The sequence below is a fragment of the Camellia sinensis genome, chromosome 2, assembly GCF_055761805.1.
Source record: "Camellia sinensis isolate YWXY chromosome 2, ASM5576180v1, whole genome shotgun sequence".
In the NCBI taxonomy this organism is placed as follows: Eukaryota; Viridiplantae; Streptophyta; class Magnoliopsida; order Ericales; family Theaceae; genus Camellia; species Camellia sinensis.
This window is the reverse complement of record NC_138962.1, coordinates 65,054,528-65,075,005: the sequence shown is the minus strand read 5'-3', so window position 1 is coordinate 65,075,005 and position 20,478 is coordinate 65,054,528. Positions and strand designations below refer to the sequence as shown.

Here is a 20,478-nt window from a genome sequence, read left to right as displayed (position 1 = left end):
CAAAGAAGGAGGTTAGGCCATTTGTTCTTCAAGGGTTCTTCAAGGGTGAGCATCTTCCCTTTTATTCCCCAAACTTGCATTGGTTTTCTACCTATTTTGTTTATTGTTTTGGCTCTTGTGTATAACATAAAAAAGGCTCATATTTTCCTGCTCTAACACTTTCATTAAGGTCACTTTGTGGTTAGATTGCAAACTCACCCTCTTAGGCCTTGTTTAGCCTATTTTGGTGCCATTTTGACAAGGTTTTGTTCACTTCAGCATTTTGATCTTTTGATCACCAAAAATCAGTGTATTTTAGTGTCAAAAAGGTTGGTTTGAAGTTTTGCATAGGGGAGGGACACCCCTCTCCCTTTATGGTTTTGTTTCTTTGCTTTTTGGGCTCAAGAGGGTAGCATGTGTGCTTGATGTTTCTTGGTTTCATTCCATCATTTTTTTAGGCATCTTAGGTCATATATAATCTCTTTTTTTTGGTCAAACTTGTGCCTCTTTGCATGCTTGCAATACTTGTTTTGCATTGTTCTACTTTGCTTAAAAGTGCACATCATGGTTAGGCCATGATTCTTGTGAGAGTTGGCTTAGCTCCATGAAGTTCTTGGTGTTGTTTTTCCATGCTTAAGGTTTATTGGCTATCCATTTATCCATGCTTGACATGTTTGTTAGGGTTACTTGGTATTTTAGCTTAAAAGCTTTGAGCATGATGGCCTCTAGCATATATGCTTGTGATTACCCTCTTGGTTTAATATCATCTAAGGACTTTCTTTTAGTCCAAGAATCATGCCTACATGTGTGCATGCATGGTCTTTTTCATATCCTAAGGGTGTGTCTTCCTATGCCTAAGAATGAGCCTTGGTGTATTTGTTTCATGGGGTTTATTTTAGTTGCCATATTAGGAGTTTTCGGGGTCCTATCTTGCATGCATAAATTCTGTTTTTACTTGTTTTAATCATGCCATGAATGGCCATGTTGGTGGGGGTAAGTTGTCTCCTTTAGTGCCTTAGCTTTGGGACCATAAGTTTGCTTGTTAGCATGAGTGGATTGTTTATCATCTTAAGCACTTTTGGCCACTGTTTTGAGAAGGGTAAGGGCCTGCCCCTTTTGCCACTTCAAGCCCTCTTGCATGCTTGCTCCATGTTTGTTGCATATTTGTTCCATTGAGCTTTGTAGCACATCAATTCCATGGTCAATTTGCTCCATGTTTGCATCATGTTTGTATCTTGTGCGCTTGGTATCATACATTTTGTCATGATAATTGCATATTGCTTGTTGTGTTTTATATCTTGGTGGCATGTTACATTTGAGGCTTGTGAGCATTACATGCATTGCATTTACTTGGTTTGGGGTGTCAAACCAAGTGCGGGAGTCAAGGACCATTCATACTTCAAGTGATGTAATGTGCCTTGATCCCCGGTCATCGGGACCTTTGACTCCAACTTGATAAGGCCCCGGTTTTCATGTTGTTTATTGCATGCATTTTCATATCAAGTGGCAAATTCGGTCCTTTGACCCACCATGTACCATTGATGGTTCAAGGATTGAAAGTCATGCTTCTTTGAGTCCAAAATATGATAAGAAGTAGGACCATGCTTACATGTGTCCAAAAACTCCATGCTATGCACTGCCTGTCCTCTGTTTGCTGTCAAATTGTCTATTGCAGGAAGTTTCTGCCGACCGGCAGAATTTAGTGCCGACCGGCACTATCTTGAGTGCCGATGAATCTGATAAAGTGCCGACGGGAATTTTGAAGTGCCGGTGGCAATTCTGTCTGGCCGGTGGTGCTCTGCAGGATGCAGAGAGCTTGTTCCAGTACTTTGGCAATTTTCAGAAAGACAAGGCAGTACAAACAGAGGCGACAAGAGTATAGTACGGGTTTTCCGGGCAGGACGGATTCGAGCATGCATCATCCGCGCATCCCGGGGCAGAGGCTGTGGCCACCCTCTTCTTTCCTTTTGCTTCCTTTCTTTTAATTAATTAGAGGAATTTTGTAATAATTTTATTTGTTCATTATTCTGGGACTGTAATATTAATTCGAACCCTCTGAGCGAGGGGAAACATGTAATAAGTGTGGGTGAGTGTGTGTATGTCTTCCAATCTCCATTTCTTTCTTCCCTTTTATTTACCTGCTTATAATGGTAGATTAGGGCATTTTTTAGATTAGCATACCTTATGATATGCATGCGTGCATTCATGCATCTGTTGGCATGCACCGGGCTCGGTACATCATACTAACCGCATTCGTATTTTCAAATTCCAAAATTGAATACATGAAACAGTTGGTTGCATATCATATGCCATATTTAGGTTAACCGAGCCTAACTAAAATTGCATCTTGTATGTGTTGCATTAGGCAAAATAACATGAACTAGGACACGCATATTTGCTAACTAGTTTATTGTTTTGGCACGGAGTACAATGTAAGTGGTTATGCTTTAGCATCCAACATGCGTGTGAATGTTGCCATAAAAGTATGCTTGCCATGCGGCTAAGTGTTTACATGAGATAAATTGCTTGAATGCCTGTGGGTGGAGGTCAAACTGCTTAAATTGGGATAATGCGTTAAAACTATATTTGTTTTAAGCCCACTAGATAGTGGCAAAACCGTCTTTTCTAAAAAAAGCCCACTCGAGGGTGGCAAAACCTGCATTTTAGCCTACTTACGAGTAGCAACCCTTTTTCAAAATGAACATAGAATGTTTTGTTCCAATTTGGGCATTTTGGTCTATACTTGTTTGCTGCGCGCATAACATAGTAATTCTAGGCTAATAATCGGTTTAAGAACACGTAAAGTTTTCAAAAACGGATATCACGGTTAGTAGAGGCCGGTCTTCGGACCGGGCGAAAGGGGGTGCTCATAGCTGACCTTCCCCGATCGTACCCAAGCTCCCGAGCCGAGACAACTCCGGTGATGACGGACATGTGGCCTTCGGCACCGAGTCAGGGTTTCCTAAATTCCCCATTTTAAAATATTTAGGTGGCGACTCTGTATCTGGCAAAGCAGTCCATGTTTGGCACTACTTTTTCAAAAATCTGTTTCTCAAAACGATTTGCCAGATTTGGACTCTTTGGTTCAGATTAAGAACCGTGACACAAATCGAGTCCGAGCTGTAGCATGAGGCCCCTGCGGGCGCTGTTACAATGAGTCAAAGTTTATCCAAATAATTGTTCGAGAGATTGCTAATAAATTGGATCGTACAGTCTTGAGTGTCACTCCCTACCTAACAGGAATAGAATCTCATGTAAAACACATTAATTTGTGGTTACAAGATGGGTCAAACAATGTTGGAATAATGGTGATATGTGGAATGGGTGGAATAGGGAAGACAACCATTGCAAAAACTGTTTATAATCGAAACTTTGATAGATTTGAAGGTAGCAGCCTTCTTGCAAATGTTAGAGAAACTTCAAAACAATTAAATGGTTTGGTTCATTTAGAAAGACAGCTTCTTTCTGATATTCTTAAGCGGAAAGTAGAAAAAATACACAATGTTGATGAGGGAATCATTAAGATTAAAGATGCTATAAGCTGTAAAAATGTTCTTGTCATTCTAGATGATGTGGATGAATTGGACCAAGTACATGCAATATTTGGAATGCGACACTGGTTTCATCCCGCAAGTAAAATTATCATTACAACTAGGCATGACCGATTGCTAAAATCTCATGAAGTTTGTGAGGTATCCATGGTTAAGGTGTTTAATAATGTTGAAGGGCTTCGTCTCTTCAGCTGGCATGCCTTTGGACAAAACGATCCTATTGAAGCATACATGGAGCACGCAAAGAAGATGACATACCACTGTGGGGGGCTTCCTTTAGCTCTTGAAGTCTTAGGCGCTTCTCTATTTGGAAAAAAGTGTTGATGTATGGGAAAATGCATTAGCAAAGTTGCGATCATTTTTTGATGAGAAAATCCAAAATGTACTTTAAATAAGCTATGATTCTTTAGATGATCACGGCAAAGCTTGTTCCTTGATATTGCTTGTTTCTTTGTTGGAAAGGAAAAAGATTTTGCAGTTAAAATACTAGATGAATGTGATTACTACACAACTGTTGGGATTCAATATCTCATTCGTAGATGCCTTGTAACAATTGATGGAGTAGACAACAAGCTAATGATGCATCAATTGCTTAGAGACATGGGGAGGGAGATTATTCATCAAGAATCTCTTGAGGAGCCTGGAAAATGCAGCAGAGTATGGCGTCACAGGGATGCCTACAACGTACTGAAAGAAAAAACTGCAAGAATTATGCTTCTTTTGTCTATCTGTATGTTTTTGTTCTTTGCACTTTGTGGTTACTTATGTGGTCCTTCTTCTTGTTAGGGAACCGAAACAATTGAAGGTTTTATTCTGGACTTGAATGTGCTAAAGGAAGATGTGCTCAATAAGAGTGTAAATAATACACAACAACAACATTTTGAAGATTTGGTGGACAAAAATTCAACAAAGCGGCGGCGTCTTGGCTTATTCTCTTGGCTCCCCATATATTCTGTCTTAACAGAATCACTTCTAGAATCAAGTGAAGAAGTCGATTTGAATACTAACGCATTTTTTTCGATGCACAAATTACGAATACTCCAACTTTGTAATGTACAGCTCATTGGTTGCTATGAAAATTTTCCTAAGAAGTTAAGATGGTTGCATTGGCAAGGATTCCCTTTAAAATTTTTACCTAATGATTTTCATCTGGAGAGCCTGGCTGTTCTTGATATGCGCAATAGCAGCTTGTCACAACTTTGGAAGGGAACCAAGGTGTGATTCAAATTTTTGTTTACTTATCTTCTTTTAGTTTTAGCTACTTTTTTTTTTTTTTTAATGAATGTGAATATTGATGAAGACTAATTTCCTGCCTTCTTATGACAGATGCTCAGATTGTTGAAGATCCTCAATCTTAGTCGTTCCCATGGCTTTGTCAATTCCCCTGATTTCTTACAGCTCCCTAATCTTGAGAAATTAGTACTTAAGGATTGCATAAATGTGGTTGGGGTTCATGAATCGATTGGGGAATTAGAGAGACTTGTTTTTCTAAATCTTAGAGGCTGCAGAAATCTTACAAAGCTTCCAAGAGAAATTGTTCTGCGCAAATCCCTTGAAAAACTCATTCTCTCCAACTGTTCAAGGCCTGAAAAGTTGCCTCCTGACCTAGGCAAGATGGAATCTTTGAAAGTGCTTCATGCAGACGGAATAAATCAATTATCCTCAAACACGGGAGCGGTTAAACCATGGCATGAAAATGCTTGGTCTTGGGTATCAAAACTAGGAAGCCGCCCTGAATCCATTTGTTTTTCATTGACTTCCTTGCCTCGCTCGTTAGTAAGTTTAAATCTTGCAAATTGCAATATATCTGGTGATGGTATTCCAGGGGATCTTGGTACCTTGTCCTTGTTGCACACCTTGAATCTAAGCGGAAATCCAATCTGTAGCCTACCAGGGAACCTGAAAGGTCTTACTAGTCTCTTCACACTTACATTAGATCGCTGCACAAGGCTCAAATCACTTCCAGAGCTTCCAATGCGTTTAGCTGGAGTGAGTTTAACTGGATGCAGTTCTTTGGAAATGGTGACAAATCTACCAAACCTGCTTCAACAACTAAATTTGGACATACTAGATTGTAAGAAACTAGTTGAGGTTCGGGGAGTGTTCAAGTTAGAACCAATTGGAAACATTGATTCAGAAATGATCAACAACTTGAGCTTGACTGAGTTGGATTCCATGGGGATGGTTGAGGTGGAACTATGCAATAACCTAACAAATTCAATTATCAAAGCTCCCATACTCCAGGTGTTCTCTCTCTCTTTGTCTCTCTCTCTGACTCAATCTCAATATGTTATCTATATTAAATTAATTATTAAAAATGTCAGTTCAATGTCACAGGGACTACATGAATGTGGTATATACAGCATATTTCTCTCTGGGAGTGAGATTCCTAGTTGGTTTGACAAGAAGAGTAGGAATTCATCAATGTCTTTTACTGTTCCTTCACTTCCGCATTTGAAGTTTTGTGGCCTAAATATATGCGTTGTCTATGCATGTGCCACGGATGTTAGTCAAGCGGAATGGTCTTATGAATACATTAAAGTCAATAATAAAACCAAGGGTTTGAAATGGGCCTATAGATCAACATTTAGAGGCACGGCATATGAACACAAAGATGTGATATGGTTAAGTGATTGGAAGATTGCGGATCTGTTAATGGAATGTGGTGATGAAATGAACATCTTTGTGAATATGGCTGAACTTTTTGAAGTAAAAGAATTTGGAATTCGGATTCTGTATGATGAAGAAGAACAGAAAGGTATCCAAAACAACACTGGTTATCCTTTTAATCAAAATGCCATTGATTTGTCAGCGTATCAGATGAAAAAAGGTGAGTATTTCTTTTGCAATCTCGATGATATTGGTAGGGGGCCACACTACTCAAGGATGAGTGAACCAAAATGGGAGTGCCTAGAAAATACAGGTGAGACTTATAAAGTTCCTTCACCATTTCATTTGTTAAACAATAAGAAATATTAATAGAAAAAACAGAATCATTCCACCAAATCAGAAACAAAAATCCTCAATTTTGAATTGGGTTCTTTATAGTCTATAAAATGTTCAAATATTTATTACTTCAATTAATTTTTTTTTTGTTTTTTTTTCATATGGTTTATAGGTGAAATGGAAGTGGAGAAAGAAGGGTGACAGACCTAACAGCAACAATCGGATTTCCTTCTCAAAAGTCTATCTTGCTTGATATGTTTGTTTAAATTTACCATGAGGATTATCAATTGTTTGATGTGGTCAGGTCTATGTGGCCTGGGGGGTGCCCTGTTTTGTGGGTCTGTTATGCTAAGCTGTGGGTAGCTCTTGTTGTGCTCTTGTTGTGCTTTTGTTGTGGGTAGCTATTTGGTTAAATTTTGCCTCAGGTTTGGTGGTTCAATGTGCATTACCATCTGGCTGCTAATGCTGATCTGTGCTAATTCAGTGGTCTTGCATGATCTGTGCTAATTCTGTTACTGAGGAACGGAGGCTGAGTGGGTGTGCTGTGGTTGAGTTGGTGTGTTAATCTGAGTTGGAGCAACAGCAGCAGCTTTCTGTAGATGGTTCATCATCTGGTGGAATGGTTTGGTTGTTATATTGCTCTGTTGTCTGTAACAGCTTTCAGTGGCTTGTGCTTGAGTGTGTATTGTTCTGTTTCTGCTGCTGCAGTGTGTATTGTTCTGTTGTTTGCTGCAGTGTATTTGTGTGCATTCGTAGAAGTTCCTGCTTGTGCTTGAGTGTGTATTAGTATCTGCTGCTGCAGTGTCAAAGCAACAATCGAAAGAATGACAATTGTGCTTGAGTGTGTATTAGTATCAGGTCACAGTTTACATTGGTAGAAGTCTGCATTGGTGGAAGTCTGCTGCTTGTTACATTAGAAGTTTATCAACTGTTATAGGATGTGGTCTGTTGTCTGTCCTTCTTGTTGGTTTCTCACCAACTTAGGGGTGCTAGCAAATGATAGGATGGGCTTTTTGGTGTCAATCTAATTGGGATGATTTAACTCATTGTGATGCTTTTGCACTTCTCTTTTTTTTATTGATGTTTTTTGTTTTTGTACTGTGTACTTGCTTCTTTCATCAATAAAGCTCTTTTTTTGACGATCAAAAAAAAATATATATATATTGTTTGATGTTTTTATAGATGAGTTCTAAGTTTTCATTTTCTAATTTTATTCTGATTATTGTTACTCTAATTTTCCATTTAGGACCTTTCTTAGGTGTGCCTTGCATGCCATATGCAAGGCACTTGCACGGGGCATTTCCCTAAATAAGCTAAAATAGTAAATCAATTCTCAAATTAAGCCTAGTTTTCAAAGAATTCCCAAAATAAGTTAACTCGCGGTTCACAATCGCGATTTCAACATATTCTGCCTGTTTCGCATGAAAGTTGGGAAATCTTAAATTCGTGGTTACGAAAAGCCATTTTGATTAAGAAATCGCGGTTACAAAACGCGATTTTAATTAATTTTTTTTTTTCTTTTGAACTCGCTGTTACAAACCACGATTTCATCCAAAAAAAATTTTGTTCTGAACTCACTGTTTGTAACCACGCTTTTAGGAAAGAAATTTTTTGTGAACTCGTGGTTTGTAACCACGAGTTTAGAACACTCACACTCTACACATCACTCACACTCAATATATTGTGATCACGTATAAATGGAAATTTTATTGATAAAACCTTTTCAATTGTAGCCAATATCTTATTACAAATAATTCTAACAAATTTAGGAGAAAAAGAGGCATTTACCTATTACAAAGATGGTGCGATTTGAATTTTTTTTGTTTTTTTAACTACTCTCAATCTTACGAGAAAGACACATGATTCAGGATAAAAGAAATTTTTTGAAATAAACCTATGCTTGTTGAAGGTGAAGTTTGGAAATAAAATAATTCCTTCTGTCGTGTATCCTCAATTAATGCAACCATGGTCTACAGAGGGCATATGCTGAAATTATAAAAACAGACGCAAAAGTACCTGCGGGTAAAGTTGGAACAACTATCATGGTGGACGAAGTAGGCCATGGCTGGCTTTATGAGAGTGTAATCTTGAGATTTAAAGATGAGTATTCTACACATGGTATTGAGAGGATCCTTAAGGAGAAAGGAATTGGGGAGGAAATGGTCAGGAGTGCAGGCGGTAGAGATGTTGTGGTAACCTTTCGATCCAAAGAAGAAAAGTATGCAAAATTAGCACTGGTTAGAGAATGGTGTAGGGACTGGTGCGAGTCTGTAAAAGAGTGGGAACCAGGAACATGTGCAGAGCAAGAGAGGTGTCTGTGGCTCAGATGTTACGGGGTTCCTCTAAGCATGTGGAATCGAAACACCTTTAATAAAATTGGCAGCATTTGGGGAAGTGTTCTTCGATTGGATGGTGACATTAGCCAACCAAAGTCCTTCAGTTATGGAAGAGTTAGAATCGTAACTCAGTGTATGGATTTCATCAATAAAACCATTAATCTGGCTTGCAAAGGAAGACTGTATCCTATCATGGTGTGTGAAGAGTAACCAGGTAGCATGTCTGACTGTGGATGCATGATGTTTAGTCAGGTTGAGGATGGCCATAGCTCTAATGGAGCAGTTAGTCAAGAACCAGTTGGTGGTGGCAAAGAAGTGGATGACATGGCAAAGGAGGTAAAGGAAGATGGTGATGATCTGGCAAGTTCTGATACAGTAGCGGAAGAGAATCAATGTGGGCTGGAGCTGACCTGCAAAGGTGCCCAAGTGGACACAGTAGTAGAAGAGACTCAATGTGGCGTGGGGAACATTTTGGGGGTTGAGGCACGCATGGGTGGGTCTTTATTGGAAATGGCTGTCTGTGGATTGCAGGGTGATAAGGATAACCAGTGGGTGGATGAGCATCTATTTACCCATGGTTTTATTAAGAGTATTAGTGGGTCAGGTGGGTACAGGCCTGATATCAGCCTAGAAGTAAATTTGGGCCATATTCATGGGCCTGATTCTCCAAATGGATCATGCGAAGAGGAAGTGGGCACATCTATAGTTAACACAACTAAATCTCATTGGGCTGTCACCAGGAATGGTGGGCATACGGGGCAATCAAGCCAAAATACTGCCAATGGAGGCTCCAGCGCAGTAAAGAGATCAAAAAGGAAAGGTAAGAAGAAAGTGAGTAGGTCTGATACAGTAAAGCCTAGCATCGAGGAGGCCGGGTACAAGAATTTAGCTCGACTTTATGGACAAAAAGGGGCCTCTTCAAGCAAACTAGCCCCGAAGTGTGCAGTATTCAGGGCTGCTGCAGCGGCATTGTCGCTTTCTGCTTCAACGAAGAGTGGTTCAAGCAAAGGGAGGCACATCCTTAGTGAAGCACAAGCCAATCTTCAACTGGGTAGAGCTCTGGGAATTCAATACAATGGTAAAGATAATGAAGTTTTGGAGAAGTTGGTGGAGCTTGAATTAATAGACAGAGGAAGAAGACAGGAGAGGAAGATCGCATAGGGGTCTAACTGTCTCGGCTAGAGGAATTTGGTGAATTGTCTATTTTCTGATGAAGATGATGTCATGGAATATCAGAGGACTAGGGAAATCTGAGAAGCGGGGAAGGATTAGGAAGCTCATCTTCGAAAGGAGGGTTGATTTAGTTCTATTGCAGGAAACTAAGAAAGCTACTATTTCAGAGAGTGAAGTTAGAACCTTGTGGGGAAGGAGTGATATGGAATTTATGGCAGTGGATGCAGATGGGTCAGCAGGGGGATTACTTTGCATCTGGGATCCAAGCTTATTTCAGATGAAGGATTGTTGTTGCAATAGAAGATTTGTTCTATTATCAGGTACTCTACTGAATTCTTTTGATTGTGTTATACTGAATGTATATGCTCCAAATGATGTGAGTAGTAGAGGCACTCTTTGGGACAATTTAATAAAATTAAAGTCTATATTTCCAAAACCATGGTGCTTGGGGGGGGGGGGGACCTTAATGAGATCAGATTTATTGGGGAAAGGGTAGGCTGTTCTACAAAGGAAAAGGGGATGAAGGATCTAAATGTTTTCATTGAAAAATGTGAGTTGAATGATTTACCATTGCATGGTAGGAAGTACACATGGTGTAATGCTAATGAGGGGGAGAAATGGAGTAGGATTGATAGGGTTTTGCTTAATCCTGAGTGGTTGCAAAGATTTAATTTCAAACTCTGGGGTCTTTCTAGAACTTGTTCTGATCATTGTCCACTCTTGTTAATGGAAGATGAGAGGAATTGGGGCCAAGACCATTCAGGTTCATTAATGCGTGGACCATGCACCCATGTTTCCCCTCTGTTTTGGAAAAATTCTAGACTGAATCTAGAATTACCGGGAGAGTTGGTTTCATACTGATTAGGAAGCTAAAATTGCTCAAAGGGGAGCTGAAAAAATGGAACTCTGAAATTTTTGGGAATTTATCTACAAAATTAAAGGAGGCAGAAGAAGTGTTGCATGGGATTGATCTTATTGCAGAAGACAGACCTTTGTTTGAGACTGAAAAGAACCAAAGAAGGGAAGTGTTAGGGGAGGTATGGAAGCTTAGTAGGATGTTGGAAAGGCTATGGCATTAGAAGTCTAGAGTAAACTAGATCAACAATGGGGACAGGAATACTAAGTTTTTCCATGTGATGGCTAGTAGCAGAAGGAATAGAAACTTACTCAATTCTATCACAGTGGATGGAAAAGTTCTGGAGGAGCTAGGTATTGTACAACTTGCTGTTTTACACCATTTCAAGAGGCAGTTCACTGAAAGCTGGAAATTTAGACCAACTCTGGGAGGCCCCTTTAAGTTAGTCGCAGCTAGTGAGGCATTTTCTGATCTGGAAGCGTCTTTCTCTGAAAGTGAGGATTAGGCAGCAATCAAGGACTGTGATGGTAATAAGGCACCAAGGCCTAATGGATTTAATCTCCTTTTCTTTCAAAAATTTTGGAAGCTTCTGAAACCTGAGGTTATGCATTTCATGAGGGAGTTTCATTCTTTTTGCGAGCTCTTCTATGGAATTAATAGTTCTTTTATCACTCTCATCCCTAAGAATGATAATCCTAATGGACTAGCTGACTTTAGACCGATTAGTTTGGTGGGGAGTATGTACAAGATTTTCTCTAAAGTCCTTGCTCATAGGCTCAAGAGAGTTCTCCCTGAAGTTATTGGGGATTCTCAGTCAGCCTTTTTAGGTGGGAGAAGTATACTTTGATGGAGTATTTATTGCAAATGAAATTGTGGATGGATGGAAAAAGTCCAGAAAGAAAGGGATTGTTCTTAAACTTTATTTTGAAAAAGCGTATGACTCAATTAACTGGGAATTTCTATTTTCTATGTTGGCCAATTTTGGGTTTGGGACAAAATGGATAGCTTGGATGAGGGTTTGTGTTTCCACAGCAAGGTTGTCTGTTCTGGTGAATGGTTCACCAACAGAGGAGTTTTCACCACAAAAGGGCCTTAGACAAGGTGACTCTTTATCACCTTTTTTATTTATTTTAGTGGCTGAAGGGCTGAATCTATTGATTAACAGAGCCTATGAAAAAGGAATCTTAAAGGGGGTAAAAGTTGGGGTGAAAGAAGTGATGATTTCTCACCTTCAATTTGCGGATGACTCCATGTTGTTTTGTGAGACTTGGATCAAATTGTTCATATGAAGAGAGTTCTAAGATGTTTTGAAATACTTTCTGGCATGAGGATAAACTTTCATAAGAGTGTAGTGTGTGGTGTAGGTGTGGATGATGGGACCTTGTTATCCTGTGCAGATATTCTAAATTGCAAGATCCAAGGCTTACCAATGAATTTTTTGGGCCTCCCATTAGGTGCTAATCCAGGTAGGAAATAAACCTGGAAGCCAGTGTTGGATAAGGTTAGAGCTAGGTTGGCTGGTTGGAAAAGAAGAACGCTATCTTTTGCAGGCAGGTTAACATTGATTAAGTCTGTCTTGTCTAGTTTACCTATTTACTATCTTTCTTTGTTCAGAATGCCAAATGGAATTGTTAGAGAAATTGAGAGGCTTCAAGCTGCTTTCCTTTGGGGAGGAAATGATTTGAAGAGGAAGGTCCATCTGGTAAAATGGGCTGATATGGCAAAAACTAGGGATCAGGGTGGTCTTGGTATTAGAAGAATCAAGGATGTCAATGCTAGCCTTCTTCTCAAATGGTAGTGGAAATTTGGGAAGGAAGTAAATGTTTTATGGAGAAGGTTGTGTAGCAAATACATGATGGAGGAGAGTAGTTGGATCCCATCAGTGAGTTTGTCTTATAGACACTCCAGAATGTGGACTGATATTATTTATGTGGCAGAGCATCATCAACCATTAGTGGAGTTTTATTTAGAGAAGTTTCAGTTAAGGATGGGGAATGGGAGAAGGATCAAGTTTTGGCATGACTGTTGGCTTGGCAACAGATGTTTAAAAGCTGAGTTCCCTAGACTTTTTTGTTTGTCCAATGATAAGAGGGGGTCACTCTTCAGTTTCTATGGTAGGAGATCTAATTTGGAGGAGTGGAATTTAAATTTTAGGAGAATTCTTTATGACTGGGAAAAGGCTGAAGTAAATAGACTGGTTGATGTTTTAAAGGATGCCCCTTCTTTATAAATTAATGTAGAGGACTGTGCTACATGGATTGGGTCAGCAAGTGGCAGCCTCAAGGCATCTGTTTTGTACAAGTTCAGTGAATCTCTTCTTGGCCCTTAACTGTCATTAAGCAAGTTTGTATGGAACACTGTTTTACCCCCTAAAGTTCAATTTTTTGGTTGGCTAGCTTGGAGGAATAGAGTGAAAACTGGTGACTTTTTACAGCATATTGGCATTCTCAATAGTAGTGCTTCAACTTTATGTGCATTTTGTAAAATTGAGACTGAATCTGCTACTCATCTGCTGCTGCATTGTCCTTTTTCCTGGAGAGTGTGGTCAGCTCTATTTCAATGGTGGGGGTGTCTATGGGTGGTGCCTAGCAAGGTTGTTAAAATTGGGATCCTACGTTGGATCGTTGGAGGTGTTTATGGGATCGGATCGTAGAATCGGATCGAGGATCGTAAGATCCTACCGAAAAAGACAAATTACATAATAATTTAATTTAAATAAATATTTCTTATAAAGTATACACAAAATGAACTTATATTCTATTAAAAAGAAGTGAAGATATTGTGAAAAATATAATACTCCATGTAAAATGTACATATAATATTATGCAATAGAAAACCCGACGGTAAAAGTTTTGTATTTTATCAAAAAAGAAGGTGAAGAAGAAGAAGAATTCTATAATAAAATACTTTACAATGTACAATAATGCATAAAAAGTGAAGAAAAAATATTTAACAATATTGGAAATGAAAATAGATTAAGAGCTCAAAAGAGTAGCTTAGTCGAATAATAAGGTTTGTCGTTAGCATCCCTAGTGGAGCGGATTCGAGTCACAAAAATAATTTCTCCAGAAATTAGGATAAAGTTACAATCATCTTACCCTTCTTAGACTCCGCTAAAACTAAGTTTGTTTTTCCGGCTATTTAATTTTCTTAAATTACCGCAATATTTGAATGTTTGTTTCCTAGTTTGTTTTTCTTAGTCTATTTGATTCAATACTACTTAATTTTTAATATTTATTTTGACAACATAAATTGGTATTTAGACAACAAACATAAAATTTACATCAAAATATGTCATACAATACAAAACAAGGCTTATAAATTGGATCGGATAGGATCCGATTCGGATTGGGATTCCACGATCCCATAAGATCCCACTACTAGGATCGAAAGATCCTACCTACAAAGAGTTTTTTACATGATCCGGATCCTACCTACAAAGAGTTTTTTACATGATCCGGATCGATTGTACTCAAATGGATCGTAAGATCGTAGGATCGTAAGATTCGAATCGGGATTCTGATAACCATGGTGCCTAGGACTGTTGAGTGTTTGTTTCTTTGGTGGTTAGGTGGCAAGTATAAGAAACAGGTGAGGAGATTATGGAGGGCATTACCTCTAATTGTTCTCTGGTCCATTTGGAAGACAAGAAATGATTGTGTATTTATGGGAGTGCAGCCTTGTGGAGTAGAACTATGTGAACTTATTAAGGTACGATTTGCCTTATGGAGTCAAGCTGCCAGGATAGGGAACATGTACTTTGTTAATGACTTCATCAACAATCTTGATCAGGTGAGGGGTTGTGTCTAGACCTGCTCTCTGCTGGCTACAGGGATTGGGTTAGCATGCTACTGGTTTTTGTGCTGCTGGAGTATGTTGCTGCTGGTTTTTGAAGAGTGAAGGGTCTATGCTACAGGGATTGCTGCTGGTTTTTGATGAGTGAAGGGTCTGTGCTACAGGGAGTGGGTCAATATGCTACTGGTTTATGCTGCTGGAGTATGTTGCTGCTGGTGTATGCTGTTGGGCCTATGCTACTAGTCTTGCTTCTGGTGTATGCTGTTGGTATATGCTCTGTTTTGTTTGTTTTTCTGTTTTCTTATGCTTTTCCTGTCTTTTTGGTTCCTCTTGTTGGATTGGTTTCTCACCAATCTTAGGGTTGATGCTCTTTGCTCTCCCCTCTTTGTTGATGTAAGTTTTCGCATATATTGCTTTCTTCATCAACAAAGATTCATTTTGTTGATCAAAAAAAAAAAAATACTACACTTCAATTGTCGATTCTAGTATTAAGTGAAAGGTTACACCTAGAGGTTCTATATTACAAATCAATTCTACACCATTAGTACCAATAGGCAGCATAGAGGAAGAAGCACTACACCAAAGAATCAACAAAACGAAAACTTTGTTATTATAAACTACAATATCACTCGTGCTATGCATAGGATAAAATAATATATTATTTATTAAAAATATAATAATTGTATTTAATTTTTTTATATTTTGTCTCTCGTAAATAAAATTTTATATATAAGGGTTTTGTTTCAAATGTTTCTTTACTATAACATATAGTATAGATAGATTAAAATTGTTGTATTGACAATTAATAATTAAAATTATGCTTTGTTATAAAAAAAAATGACATAGTTTTAATATTTCACTATTTTAGAATAAAAATATATGAATTTTAAAAAATTGTCATATTGATTTTTGAAAAGGAAATAATTAAAGAAATTTTAAAACTTAATGAGTAAAAAAGAATCATCATAACATGTAAAGTCGCTAAAATCACGGTTAAACCAGCAAATCATTCAAACCAAAAATGGTTTAGCCTAATCAGTTAGGTCAAAAGACTAACTAACGTACACAAAAATTAATTAATTAATTTTTTTCAATTTTATTTTATTAAAATTTAAATTGTCACTAAATATGGAAAACAATCCATTAATTTAAATTTAAAATTGACGCAATGTAAATTTAAAATTATAATAATACATCACATAATTTATAAGTTATAAATACAAATTTAAAATTATCATAATTATTTTGTAATTTTTGTATTAAGGAGTAGTAAGAATGACATTGAAATTATCAATATATCTATATATTTTACAAAAGAATACTTTTAAGGAGAGATATTATAAGAGTTTCAAAATCTCATATAAAATTATTTTTAAAATCAAAACCTCTATATGATATTGTAAAATAAAAGTTAAATGAAAGCTGACCAATCAGGATTTTCTTAATTGTTTAAAATTAAGAAAATTAAAAAAATTAGTATCAAATATTGATCATAAGGCTTTTCACTAAAAATCTCCTTTTCCTTATATAAATGGAAGCATAAGATTCACTTTATGTAAGTGAAACAATTCACTTTTATCTTATTTTATCGATGTGGTATTGTAACATAAAAATTAAATGAAAGTTAGCCAATGAGAATTTTCTTAACTGTTTAAAATTAAGAAAATTCAATAATTTATATAAATAGGATCATAAGATTCACTTTTTGTAAGTGAAACAATTCACTTTTTCCTTCTTTTTCTAATGTAGGATTATAAAATAAAAGTTAAATGAAAATTAGCTAATAGGAATTTTCTTAATTGTTTAAAATTAAGAAAATTTAATAATTTTAGAATGAGGGTTTGGAACTCCTAGAAATCTGCTCTCTAAAAACCTCATTTTCCTTATATAATATAGGGTAAATTACAAATACACTTCCTGAGGTTTGCTTAAAATATAAATTGCCCTTGTAATTTGAAAAATTACAAATACCTCCCTGTCAAAAATTTTTATTTAACAGAATTAATTGAAAAAGTGAAATTTCTAACTATTTAGCTATACAATAATAAAATTATCTGAATTATTAACTGAAATAAAATTTTAACATTATTAACAACTGTTAATTAACTTGATGATTTATTAATAAAAAGACCTATTTGTTGTGAAATTAAAAACCTCAGGGGGCATAATGTAATTTCTAAAATCACATTTGTAATTTAAGTAAATCTCAGGAGGTGTGTTTGTAATTTACCCTATAATATAAGTGAAATAACTTTTTTTTTCCTTCTTTTTCCGATGTGGGATTGTGTAAAATGAAAGTTAACAATTATTTAGGCGGAAGTTTATTTCGAATCAAGTAATCTCGGCCGTTTAATATTTAATTAGGTCAAATCTTTAATTTATTTTGAATCAAACAAATTTAACCAATATATTTTGATAAAACCGCTAAAATCACGGTTAGACCAGTGAATCGAAAACGGTTCACCCTATTGACTAGGTCAAAGAGCCAATCAACTTATACAAAAATTAATTAATTAAATTTTTTTAATTTTATCTTATTTTTAAAATTTAAACTGTCTTAAACTGAAACATATATAAACTATAATATTAAATGTGAGCATAAGATTTATGTAGTGAAACAACTAATTTTTTCCTTATTTTTTTGATGTGGGATTGTAAAATAAAAATTAATAATTGTTGGGATGGGAAGTTCATTTTTAATCGAGCAACCTCAGTCGTTCAATTTTTAATAAGGTCAATCTTAATTTATTTCAAATTAAACAAATCTAGGCAATATATTTGATAAAACAGTTAAAACCGTGGTTAAACCAGTGAATTAGTCAAACCGAAAATGATTTAGCCTAATCGGCTAAGTCAAAAGACCAACCAATTTACAACAAAATTAATTAATTAAAAACTTTTACATTTTATTTTAAAATTTAAACCATCTTGAACTGAAACATGCACAATACTACAATATTAAATAGGAGTATAAGATTTACTTTATATAAATGAAATAACTCATTTTTTCTTTCTTTTTTCGATGTGTGATTGTAATTATTTTAAAGTTAAATATTATGAGAGTTTCCAAATCTCACACAAAATTATTTTTAAAATTAAAATCTCTATGTGGGATTATAAAATAAAAGTTAAATGGAAGCTAGCCAATGAGGATTTTCTTAATTGTTTAAAATTAAGAAAAAAAAAATTGGTATGAGATATTGATCAAAGGGTTTCTTACTAAAAATCTTCTTTTGCTTATATAAATGAAAGCATAATATTCACTTTATGTAGGTGAAATAATTCTTTTTTTTTTCTTTTCCCTGTGTAAGATTGTAGAATAAAAGTTAAATGGAAGCTAACAAATGAGGATTTTCTTAATTGTTTAAAATTAAGAAAATTCGATAATTTATATAAATGGGAGTATAGGATTCACTTTATGTAATTGAAACAATTCACTTTTTTTTGATATGGGATTGTAAAATAAAAGATAAATGAAAGTTAGCCAATGAGAATTTTTCTTAATTGTTTAAAATTAAGAAAAATCAATAATTTTAGAATGAGGGTTTGGAGTTTGTAGAAGGCTTCTCCCTCAAAACCCCCCTTTATAAGATTCACTTCACTTTATATAAGTGAAACAATTCACTTTTTCTTTCTTTTTTCGATGTGGAATTGTAAAATAAAAATTAACAATTGTTTGGGCGAGAAATTTATTTCTAATCAAGCAATTTCAGTTTTTTAGTTTATTTCGAATCAAGCAAATTTAACCAATATTTTTTGGTAGAACTGCTAAAATCATGGTTAAACCAGCAAATCATTCAAACCAAAAACAATTTAGCTTAATCAGTTAGGTCAAAAGACCAACCAGCTTATACAAAAATTAATTAATTAAAACTTTTAAATTTTATTTAATTAAAATTTAAACTATTACTAAATATTGGAAAGCAATCTATTAATTTAAATTTAAAATTGACATAATATAAATTTAAAATTATAATAATCTATCCAATGATTTATAAATTTTAAATACAAATTTAAAATTATCATGATTATCTCATGATTTTTGTATTAAGGAGTCGTAAGAGTGACGTTGAGATTATCAATATATCTATATATTTCACAAAAAAATACTTTTAAGGAGAGATATTATGAGAGTTTCAAAACCTCATACAAAATTATTTTTAAAATCAAAACCTTTATGTGGGATTGTAAAATAAAAGTTAAATGGAAGTTAGTCAATGGAGATTTTCTTAATTGTTTAAAATTAAGAAAATCAAAAAAATTAGTATTAGATATTGATCATAAGACTTCTTACTAAAAATCTCATTTTGCTTATATGAATAGACGTATAAGATTCACTTTATGTAAGTGAAATAATTTATTTTTTTCTTTTTTTTCCCGATATGAGATTGTAAAATAAAAGGTAAATGGAAGCTAACCAATGAGAATTTTCTTAATTGTTTAAAATTAAGAAAATTCAATAATTTTAGAATGAGGATTTGAAACTCCTAGAAGGTTTCTCCCTAAAAACTCCCATTTTCCTTAAATAATATATAGACAGTCAAACAAACTTTATTTTTTCTTCTTCTTCCGATGTGGTATTATAAAATAAATCTTAAACTAATTAGAGTTTTATTTTTATATGGTTAAATAGAAGTTAGTTAATGAATTTTTTTTAATTGTTTAAAATTAATAAAATTAGTATGAGAAATCGTGATTAAAGCTAGCCAATAAAGATTTTCTTAATTGTTTAAAATTAAGAAAATCAAAAAAATTAGTATGAGATATTGATTATAAATGCTTCTCACTAAAAATCTCTTTTTGCTTATATAAATGGAAGTATAAGATTCACTTTATGTAAGTGAAACAGTTTACTTTTTCTTTCTTTTCCTGATGTGAGATTGTAAAATAAAAGATAAATGGAAGCTAGTCAATGAGAATTTTCTTAATTGTTTAAAATCAAGAAAATTCAATAATTTTATAATGAGGGTTTGGAACTTCTAGAAGACTTAAAAATCCTATTTTCCTTATGTAATATATAAACAGTGAAACAAACTTTGCTTTTTCTTCTTCTCCCGATGTGAGATTATAAAATAAATCATAAACTAATTAGAGTTTTATTTTTATATGGTTAAATAGAAGTTAGCTAATGGATTTTTTTAATTGTTTAAAATTGATAAAATTAGTATGAGAAATCGTGATTAAACTGGCGAATCGATCAAACCTAAAATGGTTCAGTCTAATCGTTTAGGTCAAATAACCAACCAACTTATACAAAAATTAATTAATTAAAACTTTTAAATGCTATTTTTAATTTTAAAATTTAAACTGTCTTGAATTGAAGTATATACAATACTACACTATTAAGATTCACTTTACATAAGCGAAATAACTCACTTTTTTTTTTCTTTTCTTTTTCTGATATGGGATTATAAAATAAAATTTAGCAATTATTTGGACGAAAGGTTTATTTCCAATTAAGCAATCTTAATCTTTCAATTTTTAATTAGATCAATCATTAGTTTTTAATAAAACCATTAAAATTGGGGTTAAATCAATGAATCAATTAAATCAAAAATGATTTAGCCTAATCGGCTAGGTCAAAATTAATTAATTAAAACTTTTAAAATTTAAACTATATTGAATTGAAACATGCACAACGCTACAATATTAAATGAGATCAGAGGAGTATAAGATTCATTTTATATGAATAAAATAACTCATTTTTTCCTTCTTCTCTTGATGTGAGATCATTAAATAAAAGTTAGCCAATAAAGATTTTCTTAATTGTTTAAAATTAAGAAAATTAGTACGAAATATTGAAACTTTCAAAAGTTTTCTCACTAAAAACCCAATTTTCCTT

At 34.8% G+C, this 20,478-nt stretch overlaps 2 protein-coding genes across 2 annotated transcripts; both read left to right on the top strand.

The window, feature by feature from the left end:
- The first annotated feature begins 3,148 nt into the window (after positions 1-3,148).
- Positions 3,149-3,854, top strand: LOC145820078 (disease resistance protein Roq1-like). The gene has a single exon (XM_082914653.1). The coding sequence runs from the start codon at positions 3,285-3,287 to the stop codon at positions 3,852-3,854; it is 570 nt and encodes a 189-aa protein (XP_082770779.1). The 5' UTR covers positions 3,149-3,284.
- Positions 3,778-7,629, top strand: LOC114314512 (disease resistance protein RPP2B). Its single transcript, XM_082914652.1, has 5 exons — positions 3,778-4,232; positions 4,317-4,745; positions 4,857-5,774; positions 5,868-6,453; positions 6,649-7,629. Exons 1-5 carry the CDS (start codon positions 4,107-4,109, stop codon positions 6,675-6,677), a joined length of 2,088 nt encoding a protein of 695 aa, XP_082770778.1. The 5' UTR covers positions 3,778-4,106; the 3' UTR covers positions 6,678-7,629.
- Positions 7,630-20,478: the final 12,849 nt, after the last annotated feature.